This window comes from Neoarius graeffei, chromosome 20 (assembly GCF_027579695.1).
Source record: "Neoarius graeffei isolate fNeoGra1 chromosome 20, fNeoGra1.pri, whole genome shotgun sequence".
Taxonomy (NCBI): Eukaryota; Metazoa; Chordata; class Actinopteri; order Siluriformes; family Ariidae; genus Neoarius; species Neoarius graeffei.
The window spans coordinates 13,485,231-13,504,525 of NC_083588.1; the positions used below are offsets into that span (position 1 = coordinate 13,485,231).

Here is a 19,295-nt window from a genome sequence, read left to right on the forward strand (position 1 = left end):
CTGGGGGTCCGCATTCAGTCTATTTCTATCTCTAGGAACTTAACATATGTCCACCAACGCTCGTACTTCCGATATTCCACATATTGGGTCCTCTGTGAGATTCTTGAGCTGGAATATTAAAGGCATGGGGAGTCCAATTAAGAGATCAAGGATATTTGCTCATTTGAAACGTCTTAAAGCTGACCTAGTGTTTCTGCAGGAAACCCACATGCGCGTCAAAGATCAGGTCAGACTTAAATGTTCCTGGGTTTCTGAGGTGTTTCACTCAAATTTCAACTCTAAAGCCAGGAGGGTTGCTATTTTAATTGGTAAGTCAATTCAGTTTTCAGCTTCTAAGGTGATATCAGACAAAAACGGCAGATACTTAATTGTTACAGGCACGCTATTCCATACTCCCGTTTTATTAGTTAACATATATGCCCCCAATTTTGACGATCCACACTTTATGAATAAACTTTTTGAATGTCTTCCCTCATTGAACAACAGCCTTCTTATAATTGGAGGGGACATGAACTGTGTAATTGATCCCAACCTAGACCGCTCTAACCCACGAACTCTGACCCCTTCTTTAATGTCGAGGTCATGTTCAGATTTTACAGTGGTGCTTGAAAGTTTGTGAACCCTTTAGAATTTTCTATATTTCTGCATAAATATGACCTAAAACATCATCAGATTTTCACACAAGTCCTAAAAGTAGATAAAGAGAACCCAGTTAAACAAATGAGACAAAAATATTATACTTGGTCATTTATTTATTGAGGAAAATGATCCAATATTACATATCTGTGAGTGGCAAAAGTATGTGAACCTCTAGGATTAGCAGTTAATTTGAAGGTGAAATTAGAGTCAGGTGTTTTCCATCAATGGGATGGCAATCAGGTGTGAGTGGGCACCCTGTTTTATTTAAAGAACAGGGATCTATCAAAGTCTGATCTTCACAACACCTGTTTGTGGAAGTGTATCATGGCATGAACAAAGGAGATTTCTGAGGACCTCAGAAAAAGCGTTGTTGATGCTCATCAGGCTGGAAAAGGTTACAAAACCATCTCTAAAGAGTTTGGACTCCACCAATCCACAGTCAGACCGATTGTGTACAAATGGAGGCGATTCAAGACCATTGTTACCCTCCCTAGGAGTGGTTGACCAACAAAGATCGCTCCAAGAGCAAGGCGTGTAATAGTCGGCGAGGTCACAAAGGACCCCAGGGTAACTTCTAAGCAACTGAAGGCCTCTCTCACATTGGCTAATGTTAATATTTGTGAGTCCACCATCAGGAGAACACTGAACAACAATGGTGTGCATGGCAGGGTTGCAAGGATAAAGCCAGTGCTCTCCAAAAAGAACATTGCTGCTCGTCTGCAGTTTGCTAAAGATCACGTGGACAAACAAGAAGGCTATTGGAAAAATTTTGTGGACGGATGAGAACAAAATAGAACTTTTTGGTTGAAATGAGAAGCGTTATGTTTGGAGAAAGGAAAACACTGCATTCCAGCATAAGAACCTTATGCCGTCTGTGAAACATGGTGGTGGTAGTGTCATGGTTTGGGCCTGTTTTGCTGCATCTGGGTCAGGACGGCTTGCCATCATTGATGGAACAATGAATTCTGAATTATACCAGTGAATTCTAAAGGAAAATGTCAGGACATCTGTCCATGACCTGAATCTCAAGAGAAGGTGGGTCATGCAGCAAGACAACGACCCTAAGCACACAAGTCGCTCTCCTAAAGAATGGTTAAAGAAGAATAAAGTTAATGTTTTGGAATTGCCAAGTCAAAGTCCTGACCTTAATCCGATGGAAATGTTGTGGAAGGACCTGAAGCGAGCAGTTCATGTGAGGAAACCCACCAACATCCCAGAGTTGAAGCTGTTCTGTACGGAGGAACGGGCTAAAATTCCTCCAAGCCGGTGTGCAGGGCTGATCAACAGTTACCGCAAATGTTTAGTTGCAGTTATTGCTGCACAAGGGGGTCACACCAGATACTGAAAGCAAAGGTTCACATACTTTTGCCACTCACAGATATGTAATATTGGATCATTTTCCTCAATAAATAAATGACCAAGTATAATATTTTTGTCTCATTTGTTTAACTGGGTTCTCTTTATCTACTTTTAGGACTTGTGTGAAAATCTGATGATGTTTTAGGTCATATTTATGCAGAAATATAGAAAATTCTAAAGGGTTCACAAACTTTCAAGCACCACTGTATGTCCAAGAACGGTTGCATTGATCCTTGGAGATTTTATAACCCTTGTACCAAGGAATATTCATTCTTTTCTCAGATGCATCAGTCTTTCTCTTGGATTGATTTATTTTATTGATGCTAAACTAATTCCCAAAGTACTGTCCGTCAATTATCACCCTATTGTTATTTCTGACCACGCTCCTCTTTCTTTAGATATTCAGTTCTCTTCACAACCCCGGTACTCAACACCTTGGAGGTTCAATACATTACTTCTCTCAGATGATAAGTTCACCAAATTTATTGCAACTAAAATTGATGATTATATCTCTATAAATCAAAATGATATGGAACCTGTTTCTTGTTCACTGCTGTGGGAATCATTAAAAGCATACTTGCGGGGACAAATTATTTCCTACTCTGCCCACTTGAATAAGTCCCGTAAAACCAAATTGCAAGAACTCCATCAAGATCACCAAATTGGACCAACAACTCGCTACTTGCCCCTCTCCCAGTTTACTTAAACGTGTTGATTTACAGACTGAATTTGATCTCATTCACCACTAGTGATGCAGAGCGACTTCTCTTACGATCACGCTCCACATATTATGAACATGGCGACAAGGCAAGTCGGCTCCTGGCTCATCAACTACGTCGCCAGGCAGCCTCACGTATGATCCCTCAGATAAAAGATTCATCTGGCTCATTGCATAAGGATCTCACCACCATTAATTCTGTTTTTCACTCATTTTACTCCTCTTTATACATGTCTGAATCTCCACCTGACACCACTGAAGTGAATTAATTCCTAGATAGCCTCAATTTTCCTGTGTTAAGCTTAGATGCTGCTAAAAAAACCTTGACTCACCATTAACGGTAGAAGAAATCACTCTCGCTGTGAGTAGCATGCAAAATAACAAAGCTCCTGGCCCTGATGGATTCCCAGTTGAATTTTTAAAGAGAGTTCAGGAAAAACTGTTCCCTTTACTGCATCCTGTTTATAAAGAATCACTGGAACATGGCACTCTCCCTCCCACTTTAAGGCAAGCCTCCATAGTCTCCTCTTAAAAAAAAAAAGATAAGGATCCAAATCTCTGCAGCTCATACAGATCTGTCTCTTTAATAAATGTAGATGCTAAGATCCTTGCTAAAGCTTTGGCCTGTCGCCTGGAAAACATTGTACCAATTATTGTCTCACATGAGCAAACTGGATTTGTTAAGGGGCGGCAGTTATTTTTTAATGTCCGCACACTCCTAAATATTATTTACTCTAAAACTACCACAACAACACCCGAAGTAGTAATCTTGGCTGACGCCGAAAAAGCATTCGACAGGGTTGAATGGGACTATTTATTTACTGTACTAAAGAAATTTGGACTGAGAAAAGGGTTCATTTCATGGATACATCTCCTTTATACATCTCCACAAGCAAGCATCTCCACTAATGGCATCCAATCCAGTTTTTTTTCACTCTAACCCGTGGTACCAGACAGGGGTGTCCCCTATCTCCTCTATTGTTCGCACTCGCTATAGAGCCCTTGTCAATCTTTCTGAGGTCCTCCTCCACTTTGAGAGGGATCTCACGATTGGGCACAGAATTTGTCACTTTATGCTGATGATTTATTGTTATATGTCTCATATCCTGTCCTTTTCCATTCCCACAATTTTATCTGCTTTCCAGAGATTTGGATCATTCTCAGGCTATAAAGTGAATATCTCTAAAAGTGAATGCTATCCTATTAATGCTTCAGCATCACAGCTTACACAGTCAGATGTCCCTTTTAAGATGAATCTGTCTGGCTTTAGGTATCTTGGGATCAGCGTTACCAGAACGTTAAAGTCACTTTTTTCTGCTAATTTTTTACCTTTAATGTCTAAAATTAAATTTGACTTTCAAAGATGGAGAAGCTTGCCTCTCTCGTTAATTGGAAGAATTCATGCAGTTAAAATGAACATCTTGGCCAAATTTCTATTTTTGTTCCATTGTCTCCCACTTTTCCTGCCAAAGCAGATTTTTAAAACAATTGATCAAACTATTTCTGAATTCTTGTGGTGTGGAAAGGCTCCCAGGATCCGTAAATCCACACTTCAGAGATGTAAATTCAATGGTGGATTGACACTTCCGAATTTCCAACTGTATTATTGGGCGCCACGTATTCACAATTTCATTTTGGTTCAAATCTATGAATCTGCCATGGTGCAACTTGGAGGCACAGTCATGTGTTTCATCCTCCTTACCTGCTTTACTTACCTCTTCTATTCCATCTAACCTCTCTGGCTTTACAAATAATCAAGTGGTTTACTCCACACTTAAAATTTGGTATCAGTTTAGGAAGCACTTCAAATTCAAGTCAGCATCTACATTAGCTCCTTTACTGAAGAATCATTTATTTCAACCTCCGCTTACAGATTTAACCTTTCTCGCATGGCATAATAAAGGCCCGACATGTTTTAAAGACCTTTACAAGGATGGTATTTTTCACAGCTTGACAGATCTCTCAAGAGAATTTCATCTCCCACCTTCTCGTCTCTTTCGATACTTTCAAATTAGACACTGCGCTAAAGCTTTGTTTCCAGTTTTTCCTTCCTCACCACCTACTCTACACTGGGAGGTGTTTTTAAACCGTGACCCACTTCAAAAATCATTTATTTCAAAAGTTTATAACGAACTACTTTCTTTTGATTGCTCACCAGTTACTAAAGTTAAGACTACTTGGGAAGATTAACTGGATCTAAACTTGGAGGATGACTGGTGGGACACTGCTCTTAAGAAAATTCACACAAGCTCATCCTGCGCTCGTCTCACACTTATACAGTTTAAAGTACTCTTTAGAGTCCATTTTTCTAAAGCTCGATTGTCTCAAATCTATCCCAGTATTGCCGACAAATGTCATGCCTCATCCTGCAGTTTAACCCATATGTTCTACTCTTGTCTGCTACACTCTTGCTTCTGGTTGAATTATTTTGATACCATGTCAAAAATACTTTCAGTGACCATAAAAGTCTCCCCCCATGTTGCCATATTCGGGCTCCCAGAGGACCATAATCTGTTTACCTCTCATCAATTAGATATTTTAGCTTTTACTTCCTTACTGGCAAGACGCCACCACCTTCTCCACTGGAAGTCGACTAAAGCTCCCTCTAGTAGTCAGTGGCTCAAGGTAGACCCCGAAGCCGCCGCCAGGCGCCGCTAAAACCGCCATTTAGAATTTGAGCCGCCGCCAGCCAATAATTTTGTAAGCCAATTTGAGCCGCTATCTAATAAAATTTGGCTGAGCCACTAAGAATTGTGTACATCAAATAATGGGTTTATCCACATCATGAGCTACAAGAAAAGTGACACAAACATGATCAACTGTACACACTAGTAGTAACACAGTAGAGACGTATAGGCATACACTGTAGAGATTTAGAACTGATATCACAGCACAGAGTCACCACAAGCTTGCCGTTGTGACTACCTGTCTGGCTTCCCGCCCCTCACACCGTTACCACGATACACTGGGGAACCCGGGAACCCACCCAGAGCATCAATCGACTCCGATATCGACGAGATGGCTGCATTCTTTGCCGCTGCTGAGGGAAAGTGTAAAGGTATTTTTTTGTTTGTTTGTTTCACATACTTCGAGATTGATAAAAAAAAGTACTCCACCACTCTACTTTCATCATAGTAAGATAGCTGCCAGTCCTTCACTGGTCATTGCTAGTGAGAGTAGATAGCTAGATGCCTTCCTCGAACAATCCAGATTAGCTTATTATTAGCATTGAACTACAATCTTGCTAGATTTATATTTACAATGAAGTAAGAGACCAGGGGACCTGTGGTAATTTGCTATTTATTCCCCCCATTTGTTTGATCCGTTCGCCCGGATATATGCCACACAGTGACGTCCAGTATCAGCCATTTGTAGCCATAAACATTTTGGTGGCTGCAGCAGCCATTAAGGTTTTGGCTGAGTCAGCTAGCCAGCCAATAATTTCATCAGCCAGCCATTATCCTGAAAACAAACGGCTTCGGGGTCTAGCTCAAGGACACCATGTCTTTTCTAAAGTTGGAAAAGATCAGATATTCAGTGAAAGGGAACTCTGCTAGATTTTATAACAAGTGGCTTCCCTTTCTTACATTCTTCCACTCTCTCCAGTCCCTGCCCCCTGACTTACAGACCCTCTCTCTCTTTTTTGGTTTTATTTGTACTGTGCAGCTTTAATACTTAATTACTACATAATAGAACTTCCATTTATTTATTATTATTTTCTTTGAATTGTGTAATGTCTTGTTCGCGTGAAAAAAAAAAACCATCCTAGGAGGTAGACTGTATGCCTTTCTTTTAATTCATCGAGATGCACAGTATTTCTGTGGTATCAGTGTGTGTATTTTGTAGATTGTTGTGCAGGGATGGTGTGGTACTTAATGTAGATTTGACATTGATTCCTGTTTTGATGTGCCTTGCCTCCTAATAAAATTTTTTTTTTTTTAAAAAGTTACCCTGGGGTCCTTTGTGACCTTGCCGACTATTACACGCCTTGCTCTGGGAATGATCTTTGTTGGTCGACCACTCCTGGGGAGGGTAACAATGGTCTTGAATTTCTTCCATTTGTACACAATCTGTCTGACTGTGGATTGGTGGAGTCCAAACTCTTTAGAGATGGTTTTGTAACCTTTTCCAGCCTGATGAGCATCAACAACGCTTTTTCTGAGGTCCTCAGAAATCTCCTTTATTCGTGCCATGATACACTTCCACAAACATGTGTTGTGAAGATCAGACTTTGATAGATCCCTGTTCTTTAAATAAAACAGGGTGCCCACTCACACCTGATTGTCATCCCATTGATTGAAAACACCTGACTCTAATTTCACCTTCAAATTAACTGCTAATCCTAGAGGTTCACATACTTTTGCCACTCACAGATATGTAATATTGGATGACTTTCCTCAATAAATAAATGACCAAGTTGAATATTTGTCTCATTTGTTTAACTGGGTTCTCCTTTATCTACTTTTAGGACTTGAGTGAAAATCTGATGATGTTTTTGGTCATATTTATGCAGAAATATAGAAAATTCTAAAGGGTTCACAAACTTTCAAGCACCACCGTATCTATAGTAAGAATGTGCACAGGGACTATTAAGTGAACCACATACACTGATTTAAAAGTGTGTTGAACTGTTGATATGGTGAAGCTTTCTCTAAAGAGATGTTTATTTAGCATTTTTGACAGGTGTTTCCAGTTTCAAAGTTTTGAGCCAAATTTCAAGCATCCAAAATGTAATAAATTCTGACATTTTGGACTTTGTGCTTCCATTCAACAAACATGGGTTCCTCTATACAGCTGACTGAGAATCTCGGTCCAAAATAGGACATAACTGGAACATCTCAATTTTTTTTATTATTTCAGTTGTTCATTAGTTCTTGTTTATTTTTGCTCAGCACTGATTTTCAAAAGATCCAAAAAAAAAAAAAAAAAAAAAAAATTTTTATGACCTACGGTTATTTAAATGCCTTCTTCGGTCCAAATCTTGTATCAGTGTCCTGTTTAAAGGACATGGGACATGAAACATAAATGCACGCTATATCAGTTTCTTTCCATTAAAAATATGAAATAATTGCATCAACAAATACAAAATTATCTATTAAATTCAGCAAAATCGTTATATTCGTGATGATTATATGGCATTTCTGCTCGAGCTCCGATGTGCATGTTTTACAACCGGAAGAGCCGCTGTCACGTGATCATCCGTCACAAAAACTTTCGGGTACAGCACAAGCGGGTAGATGAATATGGAGAAGTGTGAATCGTGATGATGACGAATGCGACAAAATAGTTTTTGTGTCTTGGATCAGGGGCGTCACTAGACCCAAGACCATACTGGGGCACAAAAGGGGCACAGGAAATGTATGCGAGCGCGCGAAGCGCGCGAGCTAAAAATTTTGCACTATATTTATATTTATATTTTTTATATAATATATTATATTTTATGTAATATATATTATATTTTATGTAATATATATTTATATATTGATATTTATATTTAGAAACGGCCTGCTTAAAACTAGTCACTAGAGCTGTAAAACTCAAAATGATTACGAGGACACTGAATCCAGGTCAATCATTTAATAATAACAGTATGAATATTTGCAACATTTGTGATAATAGCAATGTAATACTTATACTGTTGGTAATATTGTAAAAGAACATATTAACATACAATACAACACCGCCGAGTTTTTAAACTCAACCAAGAGTACTTAATGGCCAACAGTATTCACACTTGATACCTTTTAAATCACCAAACATATCTTTGTAAGCACACGCATTTTCAGCATTGAACATCTCTAAACACAATCCAAAAGCCTCTAAAAGCACCACTGTGTGTGTGTGTGTGTGTGTGTGTGTGTGTGTGTGTGTGTGTGTGTGTGTGTGTTACAAAAATGACAGTGGAATTACTGTCTACTAACCTGTAAACAGTTGAAAAACACGGAGAGATGGTTTCCCCTGCTCTGAATTTCATTGCATCTGAGGGCTGCTGGAGTCTGCGGTCCCCATAGCAACCAAGATGTTACTCATGTCACGCGCACACTTTTTTCACATTGCTTAGTGTGCGCGAGGCCAGCCAAAACTACCAATGTAAAAGCATTGTAGATGGTCTTCTTCGCGCATCGGTTAGCCTACCCCACGTTATGAATTAATTAAATTGCAGCTATTCCCAAGTTTAAAATTCAGAGCGTTTCGTCACTGGATTTTTTTTACTGGGGCACTACAGATCTATACTGGGGCACGTGCCCCAGTAAAATACCCCTGGCGACGCCGATGTCTTGGATGACAAGAAAATTGTTTCGTTTTTAGAGTGTTTAACGTACATTGAACATCATGGTGTATTGCGACCTCCCAGTCAGTCAGACGCGCTGTCACTCCTGTTAGCAATGTAGCTAGGCTCAGCATGGCCAATGGTATTTTTTGGGGCTGTAGTTAGATGCGACCAAACTCTTCCACGGTTTTCCTGTTTACATAGGTTTATATGGCCAGTGACATGAAAAAGTTCAGTTACACAAATTGAAACGTGGCGATTTTCTATGCTATGGAAAGGCCGCACTATAATGACAGGCGTACTAACACCTTCTGCGCACTTCGACAGCGCATTGATACCTTCACTCGGAGTTGTACCATTATTTTTTAGACAGGGCGGACGGACCAGGGCATTCGCCCGCCTGGCCATGCCCGACAAGGAGCGCTCTCGGCCGGCTTGGGAGGCAGACGGCAGCCCCTCCTGGAAGTGTGGTTTTACCATGGGACTCATGCGCAAAAATGCCGAGGTGCATTCGCTAAGCGACTGAAAGCCAAGGTAAGGATTAGTATTATAATTTTGGGTGTATCAATTATTGATTATCATAATTCTGACTCGTTTTGCCATTTTGAATGTTTTCATCTCGGACTCTGCAAGCATTGTATCTCAATCAATCTCGAAAAATATCAGAAAAAAAAAATAGCTTGCAACGGACTTTAGCTAGATCTATGATGAACTTTCAATGTATGATACAAAAATAATACTTCTTTCAACAGATCATTAGCCTTTGAGCAGAATTGTTTTTAACTTACCAGGAAGTGTTATCGAGCCGACCGCTTTCAGTTTCATGGGGATTGAATGAACTCTCACTCTCAGAATCATCTGACCCGTCAGAGTAAAGACAAGATCCATGTTCATGTGAATTTCCAGCTATCGGTTCGAATTGATAGGGTCTAACTTCACATCTCTGTGAAACATCGGGAATGTCACTGTCGATGGTGTCCATTTCGGTAACCTGTTTACATTAGATACCCAAGCGCTGGCTCCTTGGAAAGTTTTTGTGACATCACGGGTCACGTAACCACCTAGCTAATTAACAAATCATTGTTTTACGCTGATGTATAAAAAAGTTGAATAATGTGATGATTTTCACATTTTTGATGCCCTGCAGTGATTTAGATGGCATTTCTTATGCCCTTTATACATAATTATACCCAGAAAAAAATCCATGTCCCATGTCCTTTAATAAAATATGCCATGTCATCTTAGAGTAATACTCACTGTCCAGACTGCAGGTCCTTCTCACTCACCACTGCACAGTTTGTTAGCGAGAGCTCATCAGTGGGGCATCGTGCTGCTTGCATCGTCTGAGAGAGACACAAAGGAAGCGAGTGGGTGATATGGAGGGGGAGGAGAAGGTGAGCTTTTATTTGCAATAAATGTCATCACTTCCCACACAATGTAATTATATTTATTGAATATTAATTCAACGAGTAAAAAGGGGCTCACTGTTCTTAACCTCAACAGCCTCAGAGCAGATTCTCGGTCACAAACCACACCCTGTTTACGATTCAGCACACTGCACCATTTTGTTACGACGACTGTAAGCTTGGGAGACAACGGAATCTTAGATCCCCACTTTTTTCTCCCCAATGTGCCACTCACCAGCTAGCTCTCCCCGATTATGAGAGAACCGGCGGGGGGACATCTCGCGTGTGCTTCCACCTCCCTTCTTATAGCCAACGACTTCTTTTCAAACAGCTTCTCATGCAGTGGAAGAAAGCACTATCTGCCCTCTTCTGCATACATGAGCTTCCGACTGGCTCGGGTCATTGTGAGTGACAGGGAAAAAGTGTGTGTCATCCTTTCCACCCAGTCAGTTTTGCTCCCTTAGCTCCCACCCACGAATGTTGTGCCACGGGAAAAACACCGGATGCGTACTTTTTTAAATATCCATCATCAGGTGCTTTGGTCCAGTAGCTGACAGATACAATGCATTTTTGAGCGACAAATTAAAACAATATTTCTATAAAAAGGTCTATATTTTCACGTAAACTGCATATAAATTCACTAAATAAATATATGTGCTGTGAAATGGCATAATAAAGAAATGCTGCTTGGAAAGGACCCCATTTTGACGAGCAGCAATACTGCATCCCAGCTTCATAGGAGAAACATTTCTGACTTCCTGGAATGTAAGAAATCCACGGAGCCATATTCTTCGCGACTCCAAACTGAACTAAATAAGGTGCATCTGTTTGCTTTGATTATCTAGAAATGTCTCGAGAAGGTCTCCATGACCAAGAACCCCATGGCTACTCGACTAGAGCTTCACATGTCCTCGGCAGAGATGCGAGAACCTGCCGGAAGGATGACCAGAAATCCTCCATCAAATCAGGCTTTTATGGTACAGTGATTAGACAGAAACCGCTGCAGATTAAAAAGCACATGACAGGCACTTAGGCTCTGAGAGCATGAGGAAAAGTGAGATTGAGGAGATGAAAAATGTAGCTCTTTGGGCTGAATTTCAAGTGCGATGGCTGGCAAATGCCAGGTTGTGCTCATCAACTGGTTAATACCGTCCCCATGGTGAAGCATGGGGGTGGCAGCATCATGCTGTGTGGGTGCTTCTCAGTAGCAGGGACAAGGAGACTGGTCAAAATTAAGGAAAGGATGAATGCAGGCAAGTACAGAGATGCTCTTGAAGAGAGTACACACAACCTCAGACTGGGGTGAAGGTTCGGTTTTCTGCACAACAACGACAGAAAGCATCCAGCCAAGACAATGCTGGTGTGGCTTTGGGACAACTCTCTGAACATCCTTGAGAGAAGTCATGGCTTAATGGTTCGAGAAGCAGATTTGGGACCAGAAGGTCACCAGTTCGATTCCCTGAACCAGCAGGAATGGCTGAAGTGCCCTCGAGCATGGCACCAAACCCCCAAGGCACCGAGTTTCAGAGATTTTTAAATAAATTTGCAAACATTTCGAAAAGCTTGTATTTGCATAATCATAATGGGATATTGTGGGTATTGTGTATCTCTATAAATCAAAAAGCAGAATTGAGACATCCCTCTGTACTTGTTGTGCATGCCGTGTGCACATTTCAATGCCACGCCAAAACAGGAAGTGGATATCACTTAGCAATGCATGGTTTGATCAGCCTCTAATTGTGCATGGTTACTCATGGCCTAGTCCTGTCCTGTCTAAAGGGATGGCATCAACCACATATGTAGATCTGTTATCAAAATGAGGATGGGCTCCCTTTGGAGTCTGGTTCCTCTCAAGGTTTCTTCCTCATGTCATCTCAGGGAGTTTTTCCCTGAACATCGCCTCACCCTTGCTCATTAGGGATAAATTTCTTGGTTCAGATGGTAAAAATCTATATTTTTCTGTCAAGCTGCTTTGCAACAATGTCTGTTGTTCAAAGTGCTACACAAATAAATCAATTTGATATTTTGTGCTCATGAAAATGGAAAATAGTTTACCAAGATCCTCCACCCTTGAAGACCTCAATAACACCACACACTTGACATGTCCCAAATCATGTGGTACTGTTATGTATCGTATGTGTGTGGTGCTCTTTTAACGATTCCATCATGTTGATGGAAATGCACTTTCACCACCCCTCAGATCTGCACTAATTGAGCAAGTAAACTGTGCACGGATGGAAACATAATTTGTGATCTGAGGGAGAAGAGTCATTTAGGCAGAAAAGCTAGAAATCCCAGAAGAGGAAATTACTGCAGTAGTGGCAACCAGCCAATCTCTCCATTAAATCTCACTTCATACGCAGTCCCAGTTTTGCAGACAAACGGGCCTTCGCCGGCCAACAAGGGTCGGGTTTAGGATCAATTTGTTCAATCAGTTGCAAATTGGTCATGTGATACCACCACAGCAGTTTCCCCAGCGTACTCCAGCCAATCGGCACCACTGTCTTGCTCAAACATCTTCATACTCCATCCTATCATGTCCATACGCTAACCTACAGATCCATACTCCATCCTATTAGCACCATACTTGCTTATTAGATCTGTACTCCACCCAACAAGATCGAAGGAATAGGACACTTATTATGAATGTTGACTTCAACAAATAATTAACCCTGAAACAAATAAGTAAAGAGCAGTGTTCTCCCCAGGGATTTCAAATAGCATTGTGCTTCTTCAAGTAGCGTCAAAATCCACCCAACATGTTTCGTAAAGACATTCACTCGGTAAACAGGAAATCGATGTGCGACAAACCTAAAAACGAGATACACGGTATAGAACCCCAAGCTGAAGCTCAGGACCAAATATCAAGCAGTTGTGATTTGTAGTTGCTGAGAAGTGTTACAAAAGTTTTGTAAATCCACCCTATACGTTTCGTAAATACATTCAGTCGGTAAACAGGAAGTCGATGTGCGACAGACCTGAAAACAGTACACGCGGTATAGAACCCCAAGCTGAAACTTGGGACCAAGTGGCTATGATTTGTGGTTGCCGAGAAAAACGGTGTTTGGGACGGACAGAGGTAAACCAGGATTTCCCCCCCACACACACACACACTTTGGAGCAGGGGTATAGTCAGCTCCACATATCTCCTTTTTACAGCCATACTCCACCCTACCATCCCTATATTCCATAGTCATTTTCACCTCCTTCCACCTACATATTCCAAGTCATCCCATCAGCAGCATAGGCCACGCCCATCAACTCCATGCTCCACGCTATTTACCCCACATTTCGTCTTATCAGGCCCGCTCTCCTCCCCATCATTCCTATATAACGTCCTATTGCTCCCATACACCACCCTATGAGTCCACACTACCCCCTCACCCCGTTTCTCTCAGCAGTTACAGATGATAAATCCAGCTGTGGTCAGGTCTCGACAGGGTTAAATCGAATTGGATTTAGGCACTTCAGTCTCAAACGCTTGTACTCATGCCTAATTAATCATTCATACCGTAAAAAAAATAATACCACCTTGAGGACCAATGCAGCAAACCAGAGAAACAGAAAATGAGATTGAAAGAATAATAAAGCTCGGTCTCAGTTCTGTGTTTTGTAAGCACACATCTTTATAAATGCCACTGGAACAGTTAACTAAATGTATGTAATAAAAAGCTAAAAGATTTCCTTGCAGCTTTTAACTTGAAGAAAATACTGTAAATCTGACTGAAAAGGCGTGTGCAAATATTTGACATTCATGCAGGATGAGCAATATGCTCACTCTGTTCACTAAATAAGACTGAATCTTTTGATATCATCTGCCCTGATGAGACGCTGAACGATGAATTTAGAAGGAAAAAAAAAAAACAGCAACAAGAAAGCAGACTGTCTGTCTGTGGAACTAAAACAATCCAAAGGGCTGCAGTTTATGATCTGTCGTAAAAGGATGAGACGAGTTTAGGATTAGGATTTGAGGATTCGGTTTTCGTGTCAGGATTTAGTTTTTGGGCAAGTGCTGGAGTTCAGGGTTTAAAATAATGGATTAGAATTTCAGATCAGGATTTAGGATTTATTTTACAGCTGAATAAGTGTGACTACTGTAATAATTTTTTTTTATTATGTTATTCTATTAAAGGGGCTGGCTCACTTCCCAGAATCCAATTTGTTGCTTGGGTTTCCACACAAGCCATTGCATTTTGAAAGCACATGACTGGTACTTCTGTTCACTCTTGGTGAGCCATTTGAAACCTGTCTCAAAATTTTTCTTCATCTATAGTACGTCATATGCAGGCTTGTAGTACTCCAGTCCAGGACTCGGACCCTAATTTAAGGACCCGGACTTGAGCACTGAGGACTCGGACCCGGACTGCTGAGGTGTTACTGAAGCCCAGGTTGCTTTGATAGCGGCCTTTAGCTCGTCTGTATTTTTGGATCAGGCGTTTCTCATCTACTTCTTGACAATACTCCCAGAGATTCTCTCTGAGGTTCAGGTCAGGCGAGCTGGCTGGCCAATCAAGCACAGTAATATCATGGTCAGAAAACCATGTGGTAGTAGTTTTGGCACTGTGGGCAGGTGCTAAGTCCTGCTGGAAAAGCAAATCGGTATCTCCATAAAGCTTGTCAGCAGATGGAAGCAAGAAGTGCTCAAAAATCTCCTGGTGGATGCTGCGTTGACTTTGGACTTGATAAAACACAGTGGACCAACACTAGCAGATGACATGACACCCCAAATCATCACAGACTGCGCAAACTTCACACTGGACGTCAAACACCTTGGATTCTGTGCCTCTCCACTCTTCCTCCAGACTCTAGGACCTTGATTTCCAAATGAAACACAAAATTTACTGAAAATCGGAAAAGAGGACTTTGGATCACTGAGCAACAGCCCAGTTCTTTCTCTCTTGAGCCCAGGTCAGACGCTTCTGATGATGTCTCTGGTTCAGGAGGGGCTTGATATTAGGAATGTGACAGTTGTAGCCCCTTTCCTGAAGACGTCTGTACATGGTGGCTGTTGATGCACTGACACCAGCCTCAGTCTACTCCTTGTGAAGCTCTCCCAAGTTCTTGACAGTCCTCTGAAGACTGTAGTCATCCCTGTTGCTTGTGCACCTTTTCCAGCCAGCCTTTTCAACGATTACCTTCTGCAGCTTACCCTCCTTGTGGACGGTGTTGATGATCGTCTTCTGAACGACTGTCAAGTCAGCAGTCTTCCCCATGATTGTGGTTGTGTGTACTGAACTAGACCGAGAGATGCACTGTATTTTTATACCGTTTTACTCAAACTCGAAATGAAACATTTGATAATATTTTGAGATGTTTATTTTAGGCCATAATTATCAAAATCTAAAACAGAAAGATGCTTGAAACATTTTAATTTGCGTGTCATGAGTCTCTAGAATATATTACATTTTCACTTTCTTAAATAACTGATGGAAAATATTGAACTTTTTTTGTGATATTCTAATTGTTTGAAATGCACGAGTATAAACCGTTGCCAAAAAAGTGGCACATACATAATTGTATCGGATGTCTTTGCATGCTGTCGTGTTAAATTTCCCTTCACTGGAACTAACCCGTGGCCCAGACCTGTTCATGACAATGCCCCTGTGAACAAAGCAAGCTCCATGAAGACATTGTTAGCCAAGATTGGTGTGAAAGAACATGAGTGGCTTGCACAAATCTCTGACCTCAACCCCACTGAAGACTTTTGGTCTGAACTGGAACACCGGCTGCGCGCCAGCCTTCCTCACGTGACGACATTGCCCGACCTCACTAATACTCTTCTGTGTGAATGGGCAAATCCCAACAGCCATGCTCCAAAATCAAGTGGCAAGACTTCGCAGAAGAATAGAGGTTATGATAACAGCCAAAGGGGACGAGCTCCTTTTAATTTTGGAATGGAATATTTAACAAGCACATATGGGTGTGATGGTCAGGTCTCGACGTACGTTTGGTTGTGTGTAAGGTTGTGCAGCTGCATAGTTTGTGTGGTAGCGTATTTGTATAGCTGGACAGTTTTGTAATTGTGTGGTTCAGTTCTTGTGGACATAGTCTGAGCTGTCAGAGAAATGCAGACAGTTTCTGGTTTCTTGATACTCTCTCTCACACACAAAATGCTGAAATGGGAAACAGTGCATCGATCAGCTGAGACAAACCCTGCAGTTTGTACTACATATAAAAGAAATGATTCAGCCTTTTACAAGAACACACACAATTATTTGGAGGAGGCTTTTCATTGAAAAACAATTCAACAGCAACCACTGACGTTAAAGAACTGAAACTTCATCAATGCTTTTTTTTTGATGATATCTAAGTCAAGACAAATTCCTTTACCAATATTCATCCCCTTATGACCAAAGAATTCATTAACATGAGATTTTTGTTTGTGAAAGCGAAATCAGGCCAAATGTTGAAGAGTGGAAACAGATTTGACTTTTACTTGTACCTTTCGTTTGATTAAATGCATGTAAGACAACTTAAGCTGGATTTACACTGTGACGTGCTCACAGATGGCCAATTTGCGACCAAAGACAGGCGATGAAAAGTCCTGGCAGTGTCAGATGTGTGTGTGTGTGTGTGTGTTTTTAAATAAAAATTTGACTGGAATTTGATGGCTGCTCCAACGCTCATCTGTCCTCTGTCTGCTTGACTACGCAAAGTGAGCGAGCGATTTCATGCACATTATTTGCTTTAATCCCCTCAAATCATATAACTTCCCAGCCACAGAATGGCCTGGTTTTTTTTTTTTAAAGATATTACAGAAATAAACATATCACAATGACCAAATTTCAGAGGGAACAAAATTTCACTGATTTTATTTCATCAAAAGGCCGTCTAGCTTCAAGTCTCAGGTTAAAGAATTTTGATTCAATAGTTATTGTTCTCAGGAGTCTTCAGCCTTCATTCAGTATTCAACATTTACTTACGTTATTTTTATTTTGTTGACTATATAATTTTTAACCCCGCTTGTTATTGCACGCTAACTTGCGTTCCCATGTCGATCATGAAACTTCTCTTAGACCACAATGGAAATAAGTGCTTGTACTTTGTGTTATCCATTTATTATTAGGCTATTGTATAATTTCAATACAATGTCATTTTAATAATTAATAAATCAAATCTAAAACACATCAGTTTTCTAAAAATTAAGCCATTTCTTCAATCTTTGATTGGTAATAGAGCAACGGCTACAATTATCGACACCTTTTCAGATTTACCAGTAAAAAAAAAAAAAATTACAAAGGTGCGTTTCAGTTACAACAGTTATTATCGGTTAATTAATCAACCGGAAGACCCACCTCACCCTTTGATCTTGTCGTCTGATGACGCAGCTCGTTACCGGAGATGGAAATTTTTTTTTAGCACAATCAGCAATTTGCAGAAAACCCGGACGTTATCATCGCAGGTAAGCATGGTAGAAAGATCATGGACATGTTTTTACTAATGTAATTCACCAATATTTCATGATCTCCTTGTCGAAACCTACTTTGTTTCTTACTCTTTCATTTGACAGCCGCCATTTTGTATCTAAACGCGCGTTTGATAAGTCACGTGAGACGTTGATAATAGTCATCACTCTCACTGGTGTCCACCATTATCGACACCCTGTGGAATTAAGGGACATTTACAATTGTTATGGATCGATCTTTGTGTAACACTGTTGAAGTAGATAAAGTACTTTCCTAGCATATAAAAAATTACAAGCTTGAAATATTCAGATTTTTATGCCTCCGCCACCTTAAGGTGCAGGAGGCATTATGTTTTCGGGTTGTCCGTCTGAGTACTGTAAATGTAATACTTTATGTAAGCCATTTATATTATGTTTCATATATTCAGTTCATATTTTGTATTTGTTTCTTTAATTCAGTATTAAATATTTTGAATGTGCAATTTCTTTATTTAAATGCCTTTAATTAAGTATTTTGAACGTGCAATTTTTTTTGTTTAAATAAAAGAATGTTTTAAGACAAAGCTATTCCATTTCTTGTTAGTATAGATACACTATCAGTGGCTTTAACTGGTGTTGGGGAGGGGGTGCCACCTAAAATCTTGCCTAGGGTGTCAAATTGGTAAGGGCCGGGCCTGCATAATACACAATATTTTGTAAAGTGTCAGATCAATCAGTTAAGGCGTTGCCAATTTCTGGCACATTTCCTACTTGGCCGGGTGGTGCCGCTATAACAGGCAGGCCCATTGGGCGTCAGGTTATCATAATAATCATATTATCTATTGAAGTAAGAAGTGTCCGACCATACAGTCAATGCACTGTGGCTTTCTGACACGTTTCCTGTTGATGTGGCAAGATATTAAAATCATAAGGCCATTTCAACATATTACAAGATATCAAAAATCCCTTCGCAATTTAATATCAGCGACATCTTAGCATCACATATAACAAATTTCACATGAATCTCATGAACCGTCTAGGAGGAGCATGTTAAAATTCATCATGTGTCAAAACACACATATTCAAAACCCTATTCTTTCCTTGGCCAGTTGGTGGCGCTGTACCAGACAGGCCCATAACGGCTAACGAGTATCAGAATCAGATTACAAGATATCAAGTTCAACATTCAGCAATATCTTGGCATATTATATGTTATAATATTTCAACATATCAAAAATCCCTTAGCGATTCAACTTCAGCAATATCTTGGCATCATGTTTGGCAAGTTTGACATGAATTTGATGAACCGTCTAGGAGTACGTTAGAAATGACCATGTGTAATTTCACTCCAAATGGCCTTATGACATCATTCCAAAGTTCTACCCATTCATTTCAATGGAAAAGGGGCGCTATGAAGTCCCTGGGCCATGCCCGGGGCCAAAAGTTTGTGGCTGAGTAGCGAGTACAATGACTGATGTGTGTATCAAATTTCATGAGTTTTCGTGCATGGGAAATGCC

General features: G+C 40.5%; 1 protein-coding gene across 2 annotated transcripts in view; it reads right to left on the reverse strand.

The window, feature by feature from the left end:
• Positions 1–19,295, reverse strand: part of nsfa (N-ethylmaleimide-sensitive factor a) — a 57,511-nt gene that overhangs the window by 37,473 nt on the left and 743 nt on the right. For both annotated transcript variants that reach the window (XM_060901282.1, XM_060901283.1), the window contains exon 2: positions 10,245–10,330. In XM_060901282.1, coding sequence (XP_060757265.1) covers positions 10,245–10,330 — 86 coding nt within the window. The remainder of the gene's footprint in view (positions 1–10,244; positions 10,331–19,295) is intronic.